This window comes from Balaenoptera musculus, chromosome 5 (assembly GCF_009873245.2).
Source record: "Balaenoptera musculus isolate JJ_BM4_2016_0621 chromosome 5, mBalMus1.pri.v3, whole genome shotgun sequence".
Classification (NCBI taxonomy): Eukaryota; Metazoa; Chordata; class Mammalia; order Artiodactyla; family Balaenopteridae; genus Balaenoptera; species Balaenoptera musculus.
In genome coordinates, this window is record NC_045789.1 from 92,966,600 (window position 1) to 92,992,760 (window position 26,161).

Below are 26,161 nucleotides of genomic sequence, written 5' to 3' on the forward strand. Positions count from 1 at the left end.
TGAAATACTTAGACTGGTGCTTAAGCACATAGAAAGAACTAACTGAATGTCACCTATTGATACTTTACATAACCGGTGTCTTACTTTTGTTTACAGATTTGTGTTACTAAAGTTAGTCATTTATCTCTTTTAGGTAGGACTGCATCACATGAAAAGTATTTTGTCACTTTGCAACTACAGTTCTGTTACTTTTTCAATTTCCCAGCCGGGATCCAAGATTAGTTCGTCATTTTTCCAATTGTTAACATCAAAATAGAAATAAATTCTTACTTAAAAGGAAAATCATGAGTAGCAAATAGAACTGTAATTTAGGAATTTCTTATCTTTCCCTTGGACTGAAAACTGAGAAGTCCTACATCATAACTTAGGTGAAAGTAATCAGTAATTGCCAACCATGCACGAATGTCTTAGAGCCTATGACATCATCCCTAACACAGAGGATTTCCACAGAGTGATTAGTGCACAACCGCACATTAGTGAGGAACAGTGAAACCTCTGAAGCATGCACCTTACACAGTTCCTTACATCATAGCATACGGGAATATGAAAACAGAAAGGTTCTTTCTCCCTTACCACTGCAGACAAATTCTCGTTTTTGAACCTCAGCTACGTTATGGCCCCTTAGGTGGGATGGCCCCATACACTGAGTGTAGAGGCCCACCCGAGGCCTTTGGCGTAGCCAGTCCGAGAGCCAGGCCAGGTGGCAGTCACAATACAGGTTGTTCGAATGGAGTCGACTAAATGAGAGCCAAGAAGTTTAAAGCAAGAAAACAGAGAAGAGTCATTTCAAAACTTGGAAAATTCATTCATAATAACATATAACTTCGTCTCTACCTATAAATAGGTTAAAGCTTAATAAATGCCAATCTAATTATTTTCCTAGAAATTAAACTGGTTTATAACCACAGACTCAAGTCCCTCTTCATCTACCTCTGAGCTAAGCAAGTATACAGAAGCTTGAACATGACCATGAAAATCTTTTGCCTACGTCTATTCAAAGGGACAAAGAGACACAAAGAAGTCCAAGGCAAATTGCTCTGCAGTCCCAACATACTGGCAGCCAGTGGGGGCGGGGTGGAGGAATGGGGAGGTCTGGGCTCAGGCAGGGGTAGGAGGCATGTTAAGAAATGTTGTGGCTCCCAGTTTGAAATACCAGTTAGTCTTGTCATTATTTGTCTCTGTAGAAACCGCTGGCAAAACTTTTTTAGCAGGTCACTTTCATTTTTTGCTGAACCCGACAGAATAATAATTCAATATAAACCACTTCTTTTCACATCCCTATTCTGATTTCCTTCTTTTTGTTTAATCGCAGTAAAAGGGATTAGCTGCTTTTGGCTCTTGGGGACATAGCCTCAAAGAGCAGGAACTGAAATTAAAAGACATAAATGGCTGGGAGTGAAGGAATTATGCCAGCCCCCTCCACACTGGCTGGGATCCACACCTGATCATGGCTCCCTTCCAAGTGGTAAATAGCACTTCTCCATTAATAAAATATCAGACAAATGTATCCACTAAATTAGGTAAACGACTTCAAACTGGCTTTTATGTTTTCTCAAACGAAAGAAAAGGACATCCAAAGCTATAAATCAAAGCTTCATTCCCAGAATCATCTATGCCATGGTAATACCATTTTAGCCCTTTTTAGCTGATGTGCTCGATTATAACCCAATAACAGTAATGGATATTAAAACATGGAACTCAGTCCAGAAAGCTAATTGGACCATAAAAATGGAATTTTTAAGTAGCAATGATAATACAGAATAATGAAACAACCAAAGCAAGGGAATTTAAAGTCAGACGACTGTTTTACATTCTCCTTGAGCCTGGAGGTATGGAATAGACTGTCTTGCCTCCAAACTAGACAGCATGCCACAGGACAGAAAGGTACATTTTGGGGAAAGCTGGGTGACCTCTGGTGAAGTTGGCTTGGAGGTCAAAGTGGCATCTTTTGGAAGCCACAAGGCACATTCCACATCATTGCTCTCTAAATATTTCCATGGAAACCAAGTACATTACGACGATTCAATTAGATGTGCACGCACACATTTGAAATGAGAAAAGAATATAAAAATTTAAAAAGCTGATTAGTAAGACAAACTGTAGTGGATTTCTACAAGAAAATAAGACTCACTATACGTAAAAACTGGAGATGATAGATCTTTTTACAGTCTTTTTGGCTTTAGTTTTTCAAAGATTGAAAGCTTGACCAATTTGTTTTTAAAAACTTAGCTAAAACTAATGAGAAACCAACTTCATTAAATATAGTTTGAGTGACCTGGGCTCTTCATTTTGCCAGTTAGTCTCAATCTGATAGCCCCAAGAAAACAAAACTTAGTTTTGTTCATTCATTTAGTTTAGAATGATTTTATTTTGCTAAATTATATTCCAAGGAAATTATATCCCATGAAGGGCTCAGTTTTAGTGAGGAAAAAGTGACATTAGTATTGGTATTATCTAATTCATTAAAAAGTGGCAATTCAACTGACTTTTGATTAAAGAGAGAAAATAAATGTAATGTTTTCAGTTATAAACTATTGTAAAACAAAAATATTTTGAAAACCCTATCAAAATATATTTACTCTACTTAAAAACACATATTTTTTCAAAAAGTCCAATGCTTGGTTTTGTTTCTCACCATTTCTCACATGTTGTATATAATATATATTTTTAGGTCAAGGTGATTCTGAAACCCAGTTCAAATGCGATTTATCTCTGAAAATGCTGTAACTAAATATCCCACCCTGGGCTTTGAGGATTAACTTTTCTCTAAGAGAAAAAAATAGCTGTATCAAACACTTTTATTAGAGAATCATTTTTATCCATCTGAAATATTTTAATGTCCATCTGTAACTCCTGAAAAGATATTTTAAAATATAAATGCTGACACAACCTTGATTATAGAAGCACTAAAGGGTGATGCTGTAATTTTACGTCACAAAGACTGTTGGAGAGCCAGTTTAGCTTTATTAGGATTGCTTGCCATACAGTAATAAAATCATAAAGATTTACCATTTATCATTTCTGACAGCCAATCAAGGAGTCTTCCATTTCTTAATGAAATGTGATCTCCACAAGAGCTCAAAGCAAATGTTTTTCTCCCTCCCCCAAACTTCCCATAACACACATCATTTAAAAGGAAGCTTTCAAGTTTTCAGAATAATAGTTCATTTATTCAAATATCATATCCAGAACTTTTTAAAAAGTGGTGTTTCCCTTGTCTACCCCATGATGATCTAGTGGTCATATTCTTTACTTACTAAAAACAGTACTTAAGGGGAATCATTAATTGATTAAATTGACTTTATATATATATTGTGGCTACTTACAAAGTCCTAAGTTTAGGCATATGGTTGAAACTTGCCACAGAAAGTCTAGTAATGTTGTTATTGTTGAGAGTGCTGTAGAATAAAAAAAGGTTAGAAATTTTAGATATGAAAACTTATTGATCACTCCATATGTTAACACAGAAAAAACCTCTTGTGATTATGTTTATGCAGAACGATTACCTGGTAAAGATGGCATCAAGAGTGAACTTTATTATACACAAGACGATAAATAAATTTCATACTTCAACATATTACTATGCATTCATCAAATATTTATTACTAATTTGTGACTTGAGTCATAGTATCTTTGACCATGTAGCTTTATGCACTGTGTACATACATGTCGATTTACGATACTGGTTAAGAAATGAACGTGAGATAGTCACAGTTGGAAAAATTGAACAGGTATATTTCCTTTAAGGGTATTATGTATAATTAGAGTCCATGAGTAAATGAACCCATTTGAATTCTCCAATTGAAATCTCATAGCAATGGCACAGAATCAGTACTTTCAGGTCCTGGAACAGAGTCCTGTTAATTGTTCTTTACTGTGGACAGCAGCCGCTGTTGAAATTTGAGTAGGAAGAACAATATCTATATTTGGTACTTGCATTGAGTAGGAAAGAAGTGACATGCTGTAGCAATATAGTAAAAGCTTAATATATTCTAGCGGTTTTTAGTTGCAGCCACATATCCTGTTCTTTGTTTAGTGCTGTGTAGTGATCATGGTTTCTTGAAGCTAGGGTCAAGAAGATGGGTGGTCAAGGGAGATACGGTGAAAATAAGTATAATTCTTACTTGGTTCAAATTTTTCCTAATTTCCCTCTAACACAAGCATTGTTAGTTGTATTATTACTACTATTTCTACTATGACTACTACTCACTCATTCATCGAATATGTCCTGAATGGCTCTTATTTTTATGGCAACATGGAATTTCTAAAAATAAGTCAGGCGTAAATCTTGTCCTAAAATAGCATACAGCCCAACTGCGGAGATGAATTACACAAATTACAAAAACTTAAGAGTTAGTAAGATTTAGAAGAGAGATATCTTTTTGTCTCCATTTGGAGAAGTCTGATTGTGACAAGACAGTGAAAAAGACAGTTATCCCAGGAATGGGTGAGCAGAGTGTGGAGATGACAAATGACTCCAGTATACAGAAGGTACAGTAGGGTGATGACTAAACAAGGCAGTTGTTGGAGAAGGCAGGAAAGATGGATCTTGGTACAGGTGGATGATGTTTGTTTGATATTCGAGAAGGGTCTGAATCAGAGGTTGCACATTCACTTGCCTACAGAGGCCATGCAGGAAACATACATGAGAGAAGCAGGCTGCTTGTAAAGAAATAAAATGGGGAAGAGAGACGGGGAAGAGCAGACCGATCCCTGGGGACAAAGAGGACCTTGGTGATAGTGATGATATTCTTTGTTGTAGCGACTAATACTCAGCTCTGATGGACTGCTGCTTGGCTGTAATGGAAAGCTGCCAAACAATCTGATTTTCTCAAGAGAAACTAAAAATGGAAGTTTTTAGATCAATCTTCTTAATTTTTAAATACCGCCAACTAACTCAAATATTTCAGAGTCCACGGCCACGTCTGTTTGGGCTAAGCAAGGTACATTGGAGCCACTTTAGGCCAGCTGGTGGCTATGGTTATCAATGGTGGGATATGGGGTGTTCAGGGGTAGAGGGATTTACTTAAATCTCAGTAAAGCAGGGCACGGCAGCTACGGATCTAGAACATGCACTGACTCTCTTTACTATCCAGTTTAGCAATGTATTGAATGATATAAGAACTAATGCAAATGATCTGAACTAAGTCATATAGAAAAAAACCCCACTGAATGAAGGATCTATAAAGCACTGAATTGGTCGGCTCATGTTATCTGAAAGCCTCTAGTATTTTCCTGTACTCGAGGGAAATGAGATTTTTTTTTGAAGCACCATTAAAACATACCCTGATGTCTGAACTAAAAGGTTTCACTTCTCAAAGGGATTTGCTTTAAATGACCCCTTTTCCTACCCTCAAAATTTATGCTGATTTTATATGGCTTAAATCTTCAGAGTACACAGCATACTGAAATGTGATTTTGGGGACAACTTTTTTTTTTTTAAGCAATTCACACTAGGCAGACATGCGTTAATTTTGAACTAAAGTTTCTTATAATTCCACACAAAAGAGTTATCATTGCATGTCGAAGCCAGTGGCTATCAATTTGAAGACTTTTCTCAAAATGTTAATTTGTTTAATGCAACTAAAAAAAAATCATCTCATTATTTTTATTCAGTATTGATGCTGGCAAAGCAATATTGATATTAATACCTGATAACTGAACAATATGTGGAACCAATGAAATTAAGTTATTTTGAAATTAACAATAAATATAATTGTTGATTAGGTACGATGACATGTATGTGTTATGGCCATGATCAATTCCTATTATGAAACAATGTGAAGTTATATGCTGTACTTCTTTATTTGTGAATACTTTTTCCTGCATGGAAGTCTATTCCTATGTTCAACCTCAAGATTTTCTCTAGGTAATGAGAATATATTCTTGTACAAAGGACATCCTGGTGTGTAAATAAGAAATGTTAGTCTTGGTAATCATGTAGGCCCTCTAGGACTTAGATCTTGACTTATTCTTTCTTATTCCCTAGTGCTAAGCATAGGATTTGGCAGAAAGTCTGATATTGAATGGATTTGAACCACGATGTTTCAATTCAATTCAATTATGTCCATTCTATAGAAAAGAAAAATAAACCATATAAAACTGGCAACTCAAGCGATGTATTTCATTTCTGAATCTAGTGTCCAAAGAAAAAGAAAATATTGATCTACATTTAGTTTCCAGTGCTGTTTTTGAGACAGCATCTTCTTATTAAGAAAATAAAGTTAATTCTAAATCCTATCAATGAGAATTCCACAAAAAGTCAGTTCGTTTTACATGCAAGCGATAAACTGCCTCCTTGCTTTCATCTACCTTGGCTTTTCCTTCTTGAACTTTATTCATTCTCTCCCTTAATATATATTTTAATCTAACAAATTTCCATCAATGGCTCAGTATGATTACCCCCATCTTCTCCTGTTTGGCCTTAGTATATTCATACATTCACACATGATTCACGGAATCAAAATTTTTAAAAATCTAAAACATTAGAAATCCAAAATTTAAGGTGATGTGCAAATTAATGCTCTTTCATTATTTCCTCATAATAAAAAGATACATCTTAAAGAGTCATGGATGATAAAAATAAGCAAAACAGGTAAATTTCTTTCTGTAACTCTATATAAAAAATGGTAACTCTATATTAAAAAAGCCCCAGACCAGATATTTATAATGGGTGAACCTTTGATTTACTTGACAAGAGATTATGGCTTAACAAATTCAGTCTTTCCAGCGCTCTAGCCAATTTAGCCTTAAATTCTTCATTAATTAATTTCTCTAAAGGCTGCATAAATTATGAGCATTTAAAAAATTAATATATATTAAAAGAATGTCTGCTTGACTTTATATTTAATATAAAATATTAAAATTATTTTGAAAAAAATTCACATTTTCTTGTATTGTGCTAATTTTAATCCTTTTCTTTAGCAAACAAACTCTGTCCATTAGATACTCTTTGAGACCTATCTATTAAGGTCCTCAAAAGAGTTCCCAGCATTTTAGATTTTGATTTTAATTCCATGAACCAGGAGATGTTTATCACACTTGGGTGTGTTTCATGATAGTGGGTCTTGCAAAAGTCACCTTTTAGATATGTTGCTAACCTGATAAAATATAGGAGGTGACTGTGTTTTCTTGAATTTCCTGCTTCTAAAAACAATGATACTAGTTTAGAACAAAAAAAGCAAATGAATAGTTATTGTATTTGTGGGTAAAGTGTTTTCAATGCCTAGCATAGAGCTTGACACATAGCAGGAACTTTCTCTCTCTTCCTCTCTCTCTCTCTCAATATATATGGAGCACTCAATATATCCTCAGTATATTAAACATATATTAGTTATTCTATATCTAATAAGTATTTAAGTTCTTTTATTTAATAATAAAGTACTTCATGGGATTTAATTCATTCAAAACATTTAGCAAATTTTTAATTAAATGTTTGGTATCATTCATATTCTTAGTTAGGTGCACTGACTTAATAACAAACTCTTTGACTTGATCTGCTCTGTTCAACTAAATAACACTTTTGGTAGTCTCCTCACATAGAAAGTTTAGTGACACTGACTATGGTTTTGACGTCAGACCACTATCATGAAATCATAGTTGTATCCCAATTATTCTCACTCTGAAATAGCATTAGTGAGCTTCCTATATTAAAAATGGCTCTGGAACACAATTTTAAAAGTGGCCTTATAACTACAATGTATACGACAAGCACTCTGATTTTTTTTTCCTTTAGAATAAGTTAGATTGTTATCAACAGAAACAAAGGTGATCTCTCAAGTGGTTAGAGAACTGTATATACTCTCAGAGCAATTTACCTCAATCAACTCATTCTTACATAATTCTTTAAAAATAATTAATAACTTAGCAGCACATGACACACCAAGAAATTCGATTCATTTACTTGCAATTAAAACCAGAATCATATAGAAAATATTGGAAAAATAAGCCATTCTAGTTGAAACAATCAACTTTTTTCAGAATTACATTCTGCTCTTCAAACTCAATTTATAAAGCAATGGGATCTTTTTCTCAGGAGGATTTCATGATTTCTGGATAACTTTTAACACATGGACTGAAAATTCAAAACCTCTTCACATTTAATTCAGTTTCAGATTTCTGAACAAACTGAGTCAGGGGAGAATTATAGCATAGAAATATATTTTATTGGGGGGAGAAATCTGTAAGTATACTTAAAAAGTTAGAAAGGTGAATCTTTGGGGAAATTTTTCAGAAATGTATAGGCAGCTTAAGCAGCTTTAGTAACTCTAGCTTTCATTAAAATTATTTTTCATTATAATTAACAATGCCATTAAAATTATTTTACAGTGTCAAAGGTCTGTAGAGATTACTCAGTTACCTCTAACCAATTTTGTCAGCCATGTCTGTACAGCAAGGAAAGACAGAAAATACCAATTATAATTCAAATCTGTGTGTAGTGCTTTACAAAGTCAGTAGTGAAGACTTTAAAATGGACCTAGTGGGCGGCTTATTAAATTTAGACAGTACATTTCAAAGTAACCTTACAGAGATGGTAAGTTATCTAGTTAAAATGACATTTTAAAATGAGAAAATGTCTTTCCATTGCACAGCAACTAAAACATACCAACATATCAGCTATTAAGGGTTATTTTTTGTTGTAATTTTTCCTATGCAACTGATGTTATCTTAATATATAGCAATTCTGGGAATTCTCACAAATCCTGTGTATGAGACTATTTTATCATAAGGAGAAACACTTAAAAGACAATACGTGTGAACATTTGAGTGTCCTTCTTAAATCAGACAATTTTACCTAAGCATATAGATATGCTATGCAAGGTTTTGCACACACACATTTCAACTCTTCTCTGTATTCGCTGTGAGTTATTTAAGGACTCTCTTTGGGAAACCATTTTGACACAAGGTTTCAAGCTAACAGATAAGCATCCACATTAGCACTCCCCAGACACAAAGCTCCCGTTAAAAGAGTAAGAAATAAGCGGTACTTACAGCACCTCCAGGTCCCGGAGAGCCCTAAATGCCCCATCTTCAATACAGCTGATCTGGTTGTAATCCAGTTGCCTGTTAAATAGATTAGAAGAATATATGTAAGAGACTGGACACTGGCAGGGTTAGGTGAAAGGAAGTCTCCTGAAGGGTCTCTGAAGCCTTGGCTGCACTAACTGAAATGCTCTCACAGATACACTCATCTGCTTAAGAATGTCACAAGCCATCCTGGCCTCGGTGCCGCCACTGAAACCTCTTTTTGTTCTGAACTGTGTGTGCAAATAGCAGCCCTTGGAAAGCTCCAGTAAATAATAACTGCGTCTTATATTAAATGCCATAGGAATGCAATTTCATTACATCAAGAAAAGCTATCCATTAAGAGCTTTCAGCGTCATCTTGCTGAAACAATTTCATTAAGGTAAAGGACTGTAAATCACTTAATGTCACATACACCCCCTCAGTGACCTAACAGAATCCATTTATCAGAGACGCCCAGCTGCATGTTAATTTCACTATCCTTGGCAAGAAAGAGCACGACTACTTTTAGGTTTTCTTCTTTTAAAAGCAGTTTTCTTTCAAGAACTCCAAATCAGGAAAGAGAACTGAGGTCCCATCTATCTCCTTGCTATTCCCAACTAGGCATACACTTTACAAAGCTACCAGTTGTTTTATATTAAGCTTCACTATATGCATAACTTGCATTGTTATCATTAAATGCAAATTCTCAGCACAGTAAATATTAGACTTTTCAGTTAAGTAACTTCCCAAATTACACCACTCTCCGGAAAACAAGTTTTTTAAAAGTATTAAGAAATTTTTAAAAATTTGCTTTTCTCAAAGATGCTAATTTCAGCCCAAAACACTATGAAACACATATAGCAGCAAGATTGTTAAAACACCACACATCTCTACAGTCAAACATTTAAAAGCTGTATCAGTTCGTTCTAAATAATACACAATTCAAATAAACGAATGTTCTCCAGAAGTTTAAGTACTCATTTGCTAAAATTCAAAGATTGAAAACAAATGGCTGCTCCAAACTTGTTTGCTTTTTCCTGCTGCTTGTCTGGGGAATTAAAATTTCCTTCTTCATACTAAGGAATTTACTTGGTTGAAACGGACAACTAAGTACTAAATCCCACAGCACTCTCCTTTTCGTTTAACAAATAAGCAGTTTTTATTTAAATCTAGTAGCTTGATGCTTAGCGATATTATTATTCCTGTAAAGAAAAAGTATTTTAATGCTTCACTTGAGATAGAAACAAAATGTTTAATGAAATAGTCAGGTGAGTTGGCAGCTCTACATGCGTTGGGAAGGGAGGTACACGTACAGGGTAAGACTATGATCCTAATACAAATGAATCTTGCCCTTGTTTCAAGTGCAGAATTCACCAAAAGGGCTAATTCAAATCTGAGGTCTGTTTTTATGGGAAATGTTGCCAATAGCTGTTTCTCTCACAAGAGGACTGAATAAAGGTGCAGTGATTTAAACCAGTGACTTTCAGAGGGGCCTTTTCAAAGTCCTTACTTTAGAAATTATTTACATAGAGAATGTCTCATGAAATATACATCTCATTTTTAAGAAGGTCTCTGGGGGACATAATCATATAGGAGGCTACCTTGATGCCATGCAAATGGTGCGATCTAAGATGTGCAATATAAAAAACGTGAGCCCTCGAGAAGATACAATTTTATTGCTTGTATAAACTAACGCTTTCCCCAAACAACAGCTACCACTCATGCTACTGTAACAGCTGAAAGCATTTCTGCTAATTAGGAAGTATGCAGAGGTATAATTTTATTTTCTAAGAAGACTTTTTAAAGACTCATGATGTAATATGGTTGCTGCAGTTCCAAGAAAACACTTAACATTCTTGAGCACTTTTGATTTTTACAGATTAAATTCATTTAACAATTAAGTTAATAGCCTTTTCTTAATTTTAAAGTGCTAAATATATATCTACACTACTATTCTCTAACCTCTTGAACAATTTATCAAAGCCATTTAAATTAGCACAATGGCATGAAGTGTTACCCTTGACACACTACAAAAGAGAAATTGTTTCCAGACAAATTGGCAAAATCTTTTAATGCTATCAAATTTGCCTAATGCAGTCTCCAGGTTAATCTGTAAAAGGGTGAGCTGTATGTTTGCCCATATCTTATTATCCTTAGCTGTCAATGTATAAATCAGTGCTGACACAGCTTCTTTTAAATCATGCATACTATACACAAAGGGGAAGCCCTAGTTTGCCAGAAACCACTCAAGCAAATCTTGTCCTACAAGTACTGAAAGACAGATTACTTTCTGTATACCACTAGAAGTTGAGACGCTGCTGGAAACTTTTCTAATTTCACCCCTCTTTAACGTTGCTCATGGTTATATGCTTCTTCTGATTCTTAACAGAAATCTAAGCCCTTATTGGCACTAAACCATTAAGAATATTCAGCTCTCATAGGACCACAGTCGTCCCTAAAAGTTTCCTGAATGCCATCATATCTCAGTTCAAATATCTTCTAAGAAGGAAGGTATTTTGTGAAAACATTACTCATTTGAAAGGACAATGAAAATCAAAGTAAATAATGTTTTTCATCAGTGGGTAGATTTTGTAGTATTCAAAGGTATGTTTATGGAAAGTGTTGTACCCGCATGACTGCTCATGAGAAAATCTCTCTGCACAAACCTCTATTTGTCTGCATAGGGTTCAAGATAAACAGTGTCAAAACTATGCAAAAGTGTAATTTATTTCAGAGTTTCTGGACTAATTTTCTTCACCTTGTTTCCTCTCATGCTACTCACTTCCTTCTCTACCACCTCTCAAACCCTGGGTACTTCTGCTTTCTGTAAACAGGAAAGGATCTGTTCAGCCGAGAGTTAAGTGACATGTTTAGATGTGATTATAAATTGTGCCGTAAGATTGTTCCGAATTAAGGAATTAGTAAGAGGAAAATTTTTTCACTTCTCCAAAAAGCAATGTTACAGCTATTTACCCAGACATACGGTAAATTTGTTGATCTTTACATGATAAAAGCAATAGGTGCATCAGAGAGGGCCTGAGGACCCTTTCCTGACACAGGAGCTACTTCCCAGGGGGAAGCAAGCTAGTGCTTATCTTTCTTTCTTTTTTTTTAACATCTTTATTGGAGTATAATTGCTTTACAATGGTGTGTTAGTTTCTGCTTTATAACAAAGTGAATCAGTTATACATATACATATGTTCCCATATCTCTTCCCTCTTGCATCTCCCTCCCTCCCGCCCTCCCTATCCCACCCCTCTAGGTGGTCACAAAACACCCAGCTGATCTCCCTGTGCTATGCAGCTGCTTCCCACTAGCTATCTATTTTACGTTTGGTAGTGTATATATGTCCATGCCACTCTCTCACTTTGTCCCAGCTTACCCTTCCCCCTCCCCATATCCTCAAGTCCATTCTCTAGTAGGTCTGTGTCTTTATTCCCGTCTTACCCCTAGGTTCTTCATGACCTTTTTTTTTTTTCCCTTAGATTCCATATATATGTGTTTTTCTTATTTTCCCAGGAGAAAGAACGGTATGGAGAGTACCACTGGTGGTTTCTTTCAGACTTTTAGCCTACATGTTCTTGCCCACACTGCTGTGTCTTCTCCTCATTTCCTACCCCCAGCCCTCCTCTCTGTTTCTGTTCAAATTCCAACCCATCCATCCTCTCTGATCCTCCACTGTCCTAGTTTGTAAGAGTGTGACTTGAAGCAACTGCTTTATCTTTAATTTCAGGAAAATAATGTTGTTAAAAAATATATTCTCTTTAAGATTTCTCTCAGCATTAACATGCTATGATTCTCTTTTCAGTGGTAAGTGCTCCTCTTCTGATGCTCTAGAAAAACTCTAGACTGCCTCTTTTATTTTTTCCTAGCACTGGTAAATTTAGTCTTAGAGAATGCAGTATGTTTTTATTAAGAGAGATCACTCTGTGCCTCACTCACATAAAATTTCTAAAGCTGATCTGATTGTCTTTAAGACTAAAAATAATTTAGCCTAGTTTCAGATTTTGATTAATTCTCAGTATGAGAGACAATATATAACGTTGCTAAGTATAAATTTTTAAAAAGAGGTAATTAAATGACAAAAACGGTTGAACATTTGCTTACTTGGTATCCTGAAATATAACTGGAGACACTGCATTCTGTTACTTTTTTTTTTAACATCTTTATTGGAGTATAATTGCTTTGCAATGTTGTGTTAGTTTCTGCTGTATAACAAAGTGAATCAGCTATATGTATACATATATCCCCATATCCCCTCCCCATTCTGTTACTTTTAAGTAAGTCTTTTTCAGGATTTCCTGTTTTCATTTTTAAAAATCTAGATACCATACTGTTTGAATTACACATACAAAACATACCTTCCTGCATTAACTTTAGTTGGTTTTGTCCTTACTCATAGAAAATTCATATTTCAGTGCAGTGTCCAAGTAATAAAATCTTATTACTAATTTTCTTTTTGTAAAAATTAGAACACCATAAAATATACTTAACTCTGAAACAATAGTGAACATAAAAATTCTTTAATAATTTCTAAGCCAGGCAGAGTTTCTCAATGTCTCAACAAAATTATTATGACTATGCTCAACTTTTCCAGGGTTTTTTAGGTATGAGAAATAGAAGTGTCATTCATATTTATCTCACCACTGTAAGATGACAAACTCCAAGAATATAGCTGACTTAAAACACATCAAAGTCAATATGAGGGAATAACAACATTTCACTATTTTAAAAGCAACCTGATAAAAACATAAATATAATGGGAGAAAAAGAAAAAAAAGTGCTGGTAAGGATATGGGCAGGATCTGTTCTATTTCTTCCCTGTGTGTATAAAATTCAGGTGAATATGAGTGCCTAAATATACAAATCTTATGCTAATAATGATTGTTTAAGAAGCAGTTCAAGATTTAAATTATAATACATAGAGGGCATAAGAAAAATTTAAATTAATCCATATCAGTGAACATCCTGGAGAGAGGTATCAGCAACCATATTATTTACCTCGGCATAAAAGCACATCTGTGTTAGCCTGGACATTAATGAAGAAAATAACCAAGGAAAGGACTCTTCTTAGGAACCTAAAATAATTTATGTTATTTGAGAATTTAACCCTTTTGCAATGTTTCAATAACATTTTGTTTTTCTCACAGGAATAAAGAATCTCACTTTTTATTGGAATAAGCTGTGGTATAAAGTTATATTCATTTGATAATTTATTAGAAGGAAGCTAAAGGTAGTTCTAACAGAGATGGTAATAGACACTGGAGGAAAGACAACTAAGTTGACCTTCATGTTCTGGTAAGTCTAAGTAGACTAATCAAGGGAGGTAGAAATTGAAACTGACAATGATGATTGCTAGCATTTATTGAATGCATAGCAAATGGCAAGGTCTGTAGATATACCCGTCTCATTATTTCTCACAATTACTTGAAAAGGTAGGTATTATCATTATTCTGATTTTATAGATAAGAAAATGAGGCTCACAGAAGTTCAATAAATTATGCAAAATAGGTAGTAAATATTTAGTGAAACCTTGATTCAGATTTAAATCTATGTATTGCTGAAGCCTTCATTAGATACACAGGTGGCTAGGAAAAGAGATTCAGGAGCTATTCATTCTGCGAATGGAGGTTTCAGCTGTATTTCTAATGGCCAAGTTTCAAGGAAGAAGCCAGTAGACGAAGAATGTTACAGAATTTCTGAAAAGGAAGAGATTACCCTAGGTGAAAATAATCGTGAGAGGAAGAGAAAAAAAAATCCCGTCATCCCTAAAAGATGGATAGAATCCAGTAAGACAGAAATAAAAGTGGGCATTCCCTATGGAGGAGACTGGTTCAAAGAACACTTGTGAGCAGAGGTTCTACAATGTTCACAGTAAATGTCTGCAAGAGAGGGGCCATTCTGATGTGAGCAAAGAACTTGTGTGCAGATTCGGGGGGAGGGGGGCTGGGAGCCTGCATGGGTGTCAGAATGTTGGGACTAGTCAGAATATCTAAAGAGACTAGATGGCATGCCATTGGATAAAAATCGCTGCTCTCTCAGGGAAGAGCCTATATTCCTACAGACCCTGCAGAACTACTGTAGACAATACTCTGCTAAATCCCCAAGGCTTTGCCATAATGCCTATAGCAAAATGTTTTTGTTTTTGTTTTTAATAAGCTGCATGATTTTGAACCAGGTAGTGATGGGATGAAAAACAATGCTTTATGAAAACAAATCTGGCTGCAATGTTAAAACTATCTAATGAGAATATAAACTAGAGATCAAAACTCAATTAGCAGGTTATTGTAATCGCTCAGAGGTAGAAAAGAGTGGCTGTCCAGGGTTGGGGAAGTAAGAAACCTAAAGATCTGTTCTGTCTCAAGGACAACACGCAGCCACAGAAAGATCATGACAATCACTATTTTATACTGATACATATGTGAATTAGATTCCCAACTATTCAATCAAAATGTCTTGTGTTTTTTTTCTTTTTTGTTTTTTTGTTTTGGAAAACGTTGATGAAGATACGTTATTTAGACTCAATTTTACATGAGAGAAAGCTAACAGTAATAAAGAGTGGTGAGGCACCCAGGAGAAAGAGCAAAATGCGATGTTGAAGAGGTTATTGGTAGCAAACTTGACCATAGTTGTTGGGGATTATCACAGTTCAGTGTGGTTTTTTAGTCTGAGTTCAAACCAGGCAAATTCTAGGACCATGGACAGTTCCCATGGTACTGACTGTGGCAACTGCTGAGTTCCTAATACATTTTACATCTAAGAACCCAGACAACTGCTGGTTGCTGGTTGTCCCCTATGTCCACAGGCAGCATTCTGGATGTTAAGAGAGGCCCTGGTCCTTATACCATAAAACTCAACTTCATTTGCTATTTATCTAAATGAACAGCCATTGTTACAGGTTTGTTCAGAAGGTTCTACCTCCCTCTAAAGACCTGTATGTGGTATTTAATCTAACGCTAAAGATAGCGAGCCCCTTGAGTGAGAAACCAACCTCCCCTTCAAAGTCTCTTCAGCCTCAGGCTTACTGAAAACACTTTTTGGGAGGAGCTAGGGGCACTAAAAGTTACAATTTCAATTTGATAAAAATGGATTTTATTTTTATGATAATTATGTAAAAAGTATGTAATTAAGTATGACAAGAAATGTAGTAAACTAAACATGAAAAGTAGCTGATTATGGTAGACATTCTGTAAATATGACTTAATTTATAGGACAAAGCTAAAGTAAGTCTTGCATTTGAATGGTTAAATATATAATACACTCTTCTGACTGTTACATATTTATTCTATATTACGTGAGCAACCTTGTTCCCTTATCATCGTCAAGAATGCAGATGATAGAGGAAAAGAAACTATTAGACTGATATTTTAAAATAGAGAAGTGTGCAAAAAATAGTAAAATATATATCTTTCTGTGTCCCTAGTATAGAACTGTGAATTTTCCTCCTATGGGTTTTAATTGATCCATTAATAAAATAAACTGAAGATGACAGAGTTCCAGAAAAAAATTAAATTTCTAAATAACATAAATAGCTGTGTAGCAACATATAGATTAACCTTCTCTTCCCTATTTGCCAAATCTTATCACCAAGAATCAGTGCATCCCAAATTGGGTTATCTGTTTCCTAAAAAGTCATGGCCATGCATTCTTGTTTCCCAAATGATACCATGACTTACTCAAAAAGAACCAAGCTAAATCATCTTATAACTTAAATCATCTTATAACCCTTGTCTGTAAACTAATGTATGTTATAAAAGAATGAATATAAATATTTTCCTTAACCTATTTTTTAACAACAGGTAGTTTTATTGGAAAAGGAGGGTAAGATTCATAACAGATGAAAATTTAATGGAATTGGTATAATGCAAGCAAATAGAAAAGGAATGTATTTATTAATGAACAGTAAATAGTAAAGTTTGGAACACAGAGTACATTTTGAGGATATACTGCAACATGAAAGAAGAATAAAAACCAGGTATGATGTACTTTAAAGAGTCTACCTAAAATAATGTTTGTTGGAATTTAGTTATTTTAAGTATTCAGGTTCAACTCATTAAAGAAACTAATGTAAGGTATGTTAGAGTTTGCTTTTGCAGTGTGAGTAACTATTGGCAATCCATTTGATTTTTAAGTTCATATATTTGCACTTCTTTGCTTAAATCCTAAGATAACATGACTAGAAATGATTTCTCATAAAAACAAGAGACTCTTGGAACATTTTTATATTCATAAAATACCTACTTAGAGAATAATCTTGCAAGTCTCAGCAATAAGGCAAGATTTATTATAATTTGAATATTCTCTTAAATTATTCAATTAAATGGAAATGCCTCATACATACTTGTAAACAAAACTGGCACAATGTAACATGTCTTTGTTCAGAAATTGATCAGGAGGCAGCCAAGGCTTTATTAGTCAGTGTTAAATATATTAAATATATATACAAAGTTTATCAAGGAAAATCATATAAACATTGATTATCATTTTGGTGAGGCATCATTTGGTAATGATATGGTATCAGTACTTGAATTCATACTTGGAGAGTTCAAACACACAGATGTAAATCCTATGTAAAAGTGCTGCCAGTGACTTTTATAAACACTATTATTTAGTTGATATTTTAATACTATCTTGTTATTCTCAGATCTCACTGTCTAAAATGCCAGAAAAAAGAAACTGGTTTAAGTAGCAGGTGGAGAAAATTGGGTAACAAAATAAAATATAAAGGGTTTTAATCCAGTTTGGAAATTAATAGAGGTAAGCAAAAAAGTTATGGGAAGTTCTCCCTGGAGATGTTTAACAGCAAGATAAATGTCCAGCTGTCTAGAACAGTTTTACTGTGGCTTGCCTGGAGGAAGAGGAATAAGATCTGCTAATTTGCAAAATTTCCACAGCATCAATTTCATATTGTCAGGATGCTGCCTTGAGCATATTTAGCCAATCCACAAGATTAAAGCAAGTGCTTCCAGTGAAAATCTTCTGATAACTGGAATTTGTTCTGAATAAGGCCTGAATATGTGGTAAATCCAATAAACTCGGTACAGTGCATTAGACTAGTCTTTTAGACAGCGCTATACAGAATATCGGCTTGATGCAACTAAAGCACGTATTCCTTCTGTGCAGCCTTACTTCTTCTCTTTTACTCCCTGAATGACTCGAAACACTAGCCATTATGGCACCATGCAGGGTTGTCCAAACTGTAAACGTACACACTGGAATAATAAGACAAAGCACTATGCCTCTCCTTCCCACAGTGAATGTTAATAATATTAATAATGTCAATATTTATGGACTTTTATTGAGTCATTACTTGATGACATACAGTTACCATTTTAACAGTAATACAAATTAAAATTTACTCTCAGTTCTAACATATTTTACCAAATATCCTTCTTAATTTTTAATGATAAAACTAGACTTCACACAAAGTCCCATGAAATTGAAATTTTTTTTGCATAATGTAATTTTAATTAGAGCAAAATGCTTTTTAAATGTGAAATTTTAGGAAATTGTAACTATCATTTAATTAAATAAACCTGTGAATGCATTGTGGCGTTTCAATGTTCTCATGGTCCTTCACACGGTTACATGGAAGGCATTGAGAGTAGCAGGAATAAATTGTTCTTTTGACCATCACATCATCATTTAGCACTCACATAGTTTCTTAAGCCCCCTTTCCTCCATAAGAACAGAAAATTCCAAAGTTAAAATCATTTGGATGCCACTCTACTTGGCTTCCTCCATATGCAGATTGCTATGCTTCTTACCACTGCTGCTATTCCGAATTAGTATTGGTTCGCCTTGAAAAAAAGGTAATATTTCTTACATCATACACACACACGCACACACACACACACACACACACAATACACACACACACATTCAACTGCACTTTAATTTTTATCCTCCAAACCAATCGAAACCCAGAAATCAGGCCTTGCATAGGTCTTAATAAATTTTTACTTTCTCAGTCTGCTTTTACCGGCCACTACTCACCAGTATACAGTATGAACCAACCTCCTTGAAGATTCCTTTATATCTTCTTTCAGTAACTCTTTTCTAAAGTATTCCCTGATAACTTCAAGCAATATCAATACTTTTATCTTTTTCTTTCCTCAGTACCTGTTGCATTTAATTTGTTTATAAATCAGGGTCTTGTGTATATTCATTTAGTACTTTCTGATAGATTTATTTTCCCATTTTTGCAGCTCTAATGTCTAATTGACCCATGATAGACATGGGTCTATCTGATCGATTACTAATATTGCAAATTAGTTTATGTTCTCCTTTCCTCTCTCCTTAGTGTAAGTTTTTCAGTGCTAACTTCTAGCAGTTGATTAGTGAATACTTGCAGAATGAATACTGTACTATATTTTGTAGCATATTACTGTTCTAAGGTTTTTCACATATGGTTTTTCTCTAGTAACCACAGCAAATGTAAGAAATTATTATACTGATTTCATAAAAGTAAAAATTAAGGCTCAGTGAAGTTTACTGATTTGTCATGTTTACAAAACCAAAAAATAGCAAGAGATTCTGAGACAGTCCAAAACTCATCTCACAGTATACATAATAACTGCCTTTAAAATGGTAGAGAGAGGGGATGATGCTTTTCTTTTTATCTCTAAACTTTTAAAATCACATTTTTAAAGAATAAATGAGGAGGAATTAAGGAAGAATCCCACCATGACTGGTATCTCACTCCCAAATGCATCCTTAAATATGGGAGAAGGATTACTTAATAGACTTGGATTCCCTAAATATCTTTGCTAAGGTTAAAAGCCACCTGTTTTAAGGCTTTAGAGAAAATACTATTGTAAGCTTGAAAGTGGCATTCTCAAAGGGTGGTCAACTTTGGCCATTACTGTCCTTTTACAGAGACGTATAGGCAACTCGAGTAGGTGCTACATAGGGATCTTTACGTTGTTCTGACCAGACATAATATACAGAGGCAGTTTTGAACGCCCTACATCTCTGAATCTATCTGAAGACTTCCCTAAGTCTTCATTAGAGATTAAAAACAAAGCAAATCAAATCTCTTTAACATGTAAACGCTCATAAAAACCTAGGGCCAGGATTTTGACGGCTCTACACATTTATACCTAGAAGTCTATATTTTTCTGTCTTTACCTATACACTTACAAAGTACAAACTAAAAAAAAAAAATTTACATTGAGGAGAGGATGTAGAGGCCATAACTTGTAGCTTTATAAACAGTCTTCTTTGACGAAGGAAAACATCTGTCTCATTTTCGCTACTGGAGAAATATTGTTGGATCTCACCATGGAGAATTCGGAATATAAGTTAATTCTTCAAGTGCCTGCCCTGTTTATTACTAGCTAAGAAATACTGAATTCCTGATAGTTAATCTCAGCACACAGGGGCCTTTTCCCCCCACATTCCAAACTAATGTAAAAGCTACAGAAAATGTTTTACGTTTTAGATTCACGGTGAGTCAAAAACCATCATTTTAAAAGGCTTACAAGGTATTTTTAAATTTATTAAGATATATATCGATGATATTAGGATTGCCACTGTGATCTTAAATCTGGTATGAAAATAGCTATCCACACTTACAAAAAACACATCTACACAAGACACTAGATTAAAGATTTATCAAGGGATAATACAGAAACATAGTTTTCTTTTTCCTTTCTTTTTTTTTTTTTGCTTTTTAAAGAAGGCTATACATATATTCTTTCATAAAGATATAGGAGGGAAAAGATGCAAGAAAAGTATTCCCACAAAGGGAAAGACAATTTTCTCATTCTCACACTGTTGGCACTTAATGAAAATGGTGATCTAAAAGCTATTTTAAAAAGCTGTAGCTCTAGGCCACAGGTATCTCTAACAAGAAAATATCATCTACTCTTTCCAGAAAAAAAATATTCTGCATTTCCAATAAACATCGATAACAAGTGAAAAAGGAGCTATTGAAATTAGCTCACAGTAAGGGGAAGAAAGTACATTGTAAATACCTTTCAATCAAATAATTTCTTTAGATTTCACAAGATTAATCACAAGGTCTGAAGAATGAATTTGATAACAACTTCAGTTTCAAGACATCTTCTAAACGAGAATCTCTTCAGATAGCTTGTGAAAACAATTTAAAACTTATTGTTACAAGCTCTCCTAAGGAAGCATAAAGATGTATATAGGCTTTCACCATTTTTTTCCTGACACTTTATTTAATATAAATTAAACTTGGAAAATGGATAATTTAAAAAAAAGTATCAATTAGAAAAAATACTTACAGATTTTTAATATCAACTGCCCCACGGAAAGCTTTCCTTGGAATTGCCTGAATTTGGTTTTCACTGAGGTCACTAAAAATAACAAAAAAAGAAAAAAGATCAAGTTATAAATGTTATTTAAGAATTATTTTAATCAATGTGTTTGAAAAGTGATAGGACACTTCCAAAAAAAAAAAGAAAGCTAAAAAAATACTAAAGGATCATAATTAAATCCATAGCATTAGATGCAATTTCTAATACAAATATTTTATATATCTAATATAAATTAAAAAGTTGGACTAAATGGTTTCTTGAAGTAATCTTTCAGATCTTTAATTTCATAATAAATTATTAAATATGGTTCTCTTAAATTTAAGAGTTGATTCACTTCTGTGTAATAAAATATTTTTTTAAAACAAGTAGTAAATTGTTCATAACTCAATTTCAAGGGGTTCTAAAGTTTTAGTACTTGATATTTCTCCAATATCACTAACATAACTTAAGAAGTATATAGGAAAGCAGTCCCTTTTAACATCCTAGAGAAGACTGAGCAAAAACTGATAAAACCTGGGCAGTATGATTAAGTTTTCATAGCACTTTAAGTAATCTTGAAAATGGAACACGGCAGTACTGGCCCAACAATAAAACCCACAGTTCTTGCATGAAATATTAGCAGCAGGTTGATTTAGAACCTTCTTTAAATAATTCTATTATAACCATAAACACAGACTGTCTATATTTGCATTTTAATTTAATCGAGAAATACATTTTAATCAAGGGAAAAAAAGCACTCTTTGAGTTGAAATGAGAGTTTGTAAAAATCACTCATGTCATGAAATGGATCATTATTTTTCCTTCAGAGTTCAGATGCAATTCTATAAGCTCACATAGTATTATTAGCATTAACAAGTAGGATATAAATACACATGCAAGAAATGTCACTGAAAAGAGGAAATTTTAAATAACACTACCACATAGCAGAAAGCTGAAATATCAAATAAAGTATTAAAGTAACAATGAAGGTACTAAAATTATCTTTAAATTCAAGATAACTGACGCTCGTGAAGAAAGACGAAGCTACTGACCACGGGTACATGCCTGCCAAAACGGAGTCATTTTCCAATTTTGTGGAGGCATTTTGGACGAATTCACCAGCATTCTCTCCCCCAATGCTTCTTATGACCCGAGCTGGTTGCTCACACACTTGTCGCCACACAATAGAGATAACTGGCAGATACAGAGATTTACTGTGTGGTTTTGACCTCATTAGCACCAAGTTTTAAACAAGTGAGATTTGCATTTATATCTCAATATATGCAATGTTCAAATAAAAAAAAGTTTGCTAAGCAATTTGTAGAGAAATAATGTTACTCTAAAGAGTAAAGGTCTTTAGCAAAAAAGCAAAGAAAAACACATACATATTTTATTCCAAACAGTAAGTTTGTAATATGTGCTTATGTAGGAGTTAAGGCAGCCATTCATGTCCTAAGTGAACTGTTATCAATAGCTTCAGTATATCCCTAAGAGTAATAAAACTTCATTTCCTTAAAAATTGCGTACTTCTCCAGCTTGTCGTTGGTTCAGACTGATTTCCCTCCTTTGTTTAATTACATCGAGTTAGAATGTTTAATAGCATATATTTAAAAGCCTAATGTCAGAAACAGTGCTCAAAGGAGGCTACTGAGCTAGGAGAAGGTAAAGAGAGATACTGGAGAAAGAAAATTCAGAAAGTAATAAGAAATGAGAAGGGAAAAAACTGAATTCAAGCGAATTTAATTCTAGAGCACTCCGTGAGAACAGATAGTGTTTTTTATTGTTGTGCCCCTGTCAGTTCAATGTTTTCTCACCACTGATTTTTTTTCCCCACTTCTCCTAGAACAGAGACTACTTTAGAGACTGTGTAGGTGAATAAAAATGGCAGAGATGGTGGCTTCAGACCTTGCCTGCTTCCCAGGCTCTGCAGTCTTCCCCTCCCACCAGCTGGGGCCATTTCATTCGCCACCTGCAGTCCCAGCTCTTCTCAGCCTCTAGGCACAGTTTTTCTAGGGTCATGGTCTCAAAGAGGGTGAGGGTGTGGTGGGAGGACAGTCAGAAGGATGACTTCAGGCGGCTCATAGAGACATGGCTGCAGAGCACTGAAACACACAGTCAGAACACCATTCCTTCTGAATGTGATTTTCGTCCTTTTGACCGCCTCAGGCAGAAGTCTAGGGCATTAGAAGGGTTTTATTCTGCTAACACTTACCATCTTATCTTTTATAGAACGGTGAGGGACAGTCAGGCTCAGAGCTCCCTAAGGTCAGTGGCTTATGTGTCGCTGCCCCCCTGAATAGACTATTCTATGGGGGTCTCTGCTCTTGTGCTCCGCTTACTCTGGCAGCTAAATTCAGTTGTGGATCTCAGGTCCCTTCAGTTAAGTGGGCAATAATATTCACCCATGACAGGAGGAAGAAACTTAACAAGTTTTCAGTACCTGCTATGTGCAATACTTAAATTTTTAGAGATAATATAATATCAAATTTATGTTTTTTAACCCACGTGGCCATCTTGTGAAGTAGATATTATTATTATCATTATTATTACTATTTGTTATTATTAAAGAAACCAAGCTTCAACGATATCAGGTGCTAAACAATGACAGAAAGTGTTGAAGTGTCAAGAGATGTAGAGGAAATCCAGATAAATATTGAGTCAAGATGTGGGGATTTCTAAAGATGACACTGAGGGCTACTTAATCCATCTCAATATGTCCTTCCTGTGGCCTAAAACTTAGGAGATTTTTTCTTAACTCATCCTAGCCTCTGACTTATGTCATTTGCATTTTTGTGTGAAATAAATAGCACAAGCAAGAGTACGGAGGTAGAAAAATAGAACTTCCATGGGAGTAGCTTTTGGTCTGGTTTGCTTAGAAGGTATAACATGCAGTGCAGTAATAAGAGATGAGGTTGGAAGGAAAAGTGAGGGGTGTGAGGAGTAGACATTTTGATACCGATTGAAGAGTGAGTTCTTATTTCAGCAGACAGTGGCAGGGAGGGAAGAGTGACGTATGGGAGCAGGACAGATGCTCTTCCTTAGATTAAAGCGGCAGTAGAATTTAGGAGAATACAAGGGGTCAAAGACTCAAATCTGGATAACCAGATACAAGATTTTTATGCTGGTTGGGGAAAAAGTAATGAGAATTATGAAGCAACATAATAACCATCAATACATTGCTTGTTCACCCTGGGCTTGTTAATGGATGGGCTCCCACCCTTTAGATAGAAAAGGTACAAGAGATTAAGAGTGGTATCAGGGATGCATGAAGAACCAAAACTTAGAAGTGACTTGTATGTGGATATGGATTAGGCAAAGAAGAGAGAGAAGATAGAAGTCATTTTGAACTTCGATAGAGGAACCATTAACAAAATTGGGAAATCAAAATTTACAGTGTCTATTATGAGTTTGGTTGTGGAAATTTTTCAGTCTCGTTGGAGAGATGTGATCTATATCTCACAGTTTGATGATAACAAAGGTAGTATAGAATAAGTAAAGCATGAGTGGAATCTTAGAAAAGTGATCCAGGAGATCAGAGAAGTAACAGTCATTGGAGGCTTGGTTGATTCAGGCCACTTTCAAAATAGAAAGGGAATATTTTGAAATTTGATGAAAATTACTGAGCTCAATATTTCTCATCCTCCAGTGTTGGTACGGGTGGGTGGCAGAAATCCAAGGAGAGAGGAAGTATGCCAGAGGAATTAAGAGCATAGGTTGCAGACTGAGAAGTGAAGTAGGTATTATTATTATCATTATTATTACTGTTTGTTACTATTAAAGAAACCAAGCTTAGCGATATCAGGTATTAGTGCTAAACATTTATTAACCATGTGACCTTGTGAAAATTGCTTACATTTTCTGTATGTCAGTTTCTTCATCTGTAAAATGAAACAATAACAGTGTCTATATCACAGGACTGTTGGTGGATTCAATGAAATACTCTTTAAAGTGCTCACAAAGTGACTGGCACTCAGTAACTACCACAGAGGCGTTGGTTGCATACATATTACAATTATGCTACTAGGAGAATTTGCTCTGTGCCCCTAAGTGTATCTGCTCTGTTCCTTGAAGACCATTGTAGGCAACGTGATACATTACTGATGAGAGTGCATTGTTCTGTGAACTATGTGTATGAGAAAAATGAGTCAGAACTACTGAGTTAGCAGGACAGTGCTGCCAAGGGAAGAGTCTGTAATTATATCACTAGGCAATAGAGTGTAAAAATGTGCTTCCGAGTACGAAAATGGCTTGATTGGAGTTGATTTTTAGGAAGATTGATCTGGAAATTGAAATCCAGAGCAGGCAGGGACAATGGGCAGAGAGGGGCACTGGGCAGTAGTGTGGAGAAATGGGGGGTCTCCAGTGAACTAGGCAATTCTTTTTGGAGAGCATTAAATAATAAAGTTGAGAGTTGGAGTTAGGTCCAAATATAAGGTCTTTGATGCAAGTTAAGGTGCTTGTCATCTTGGGGAGAGTTTGGAACCACTCAACTTTTCTGAGGAAGGGAATAGCAAAATGCAAAAAGCGTTTGGGGAAAACAAGTGTGATAACTGGGGAGCTGGGATGGAAGACAAGGAGCTTTGTAAATTTCTGGACACAAATAAATGGAAAGATATTACATGCTCATGGACTGGAAGAACTAATATTGTTAAAATGTTCAAAGTGATCTACAGATTCAGTGCAATCCTTATCAAAATTCCAATGGCATTTTTCACAGAAATCAACAAACAACCCTAAAATTTATTTGGTCCCACAAAAGAACCTGAAGAGCCAAAGCAATCTTAAGAAAGAAGAACAAAGCTGGTGGTATCACATTTCTTGATTTCAAGCTATGTTACAAAGTATAGTAATAAAAACAGCATGGTATTGGCAGAAAAACAGAGAGATCA

At 34.9% G+C, this 26,161-nt stretch overlaps 1 protein-coding gene across 4 annotated transcripts in view; it reads right to left on the reverse strand.

Annotated features, from left to right (window-relative positions):
• SLIT2 (slit guidance ligand 2) overlaps nt 1–26,161 on the reverse strand; it is a 379,752-nt gene that overhangs the window by 120,648 nt on the left and 232,943 nt on the right. For all 4 annotated transcript variants that reach the window (XM_036853383.1, XM_036853386.1, XM_036853384.1 and 1 more), the window contains exons 5-8: nt 21,261–21,332; nt 8,992–9,063; nt 3,327–3,398; nt 574–737 (exon numbers count right to left, since the gene is read on the reverse strand). In XM_036853383.1, the coding sequence (XP_036709278.1) occupies nt 574–737; nt 3,327–3,398; nt 8,992–9,063; nt 21,261–21,332 (380 nt within the window). The remainder of the gene's footprint in view (nt 1–573; nt 738–3,326; nt 3,399–8,991; nt 9,064–21,260; nt 21,333–26,161) is intronic.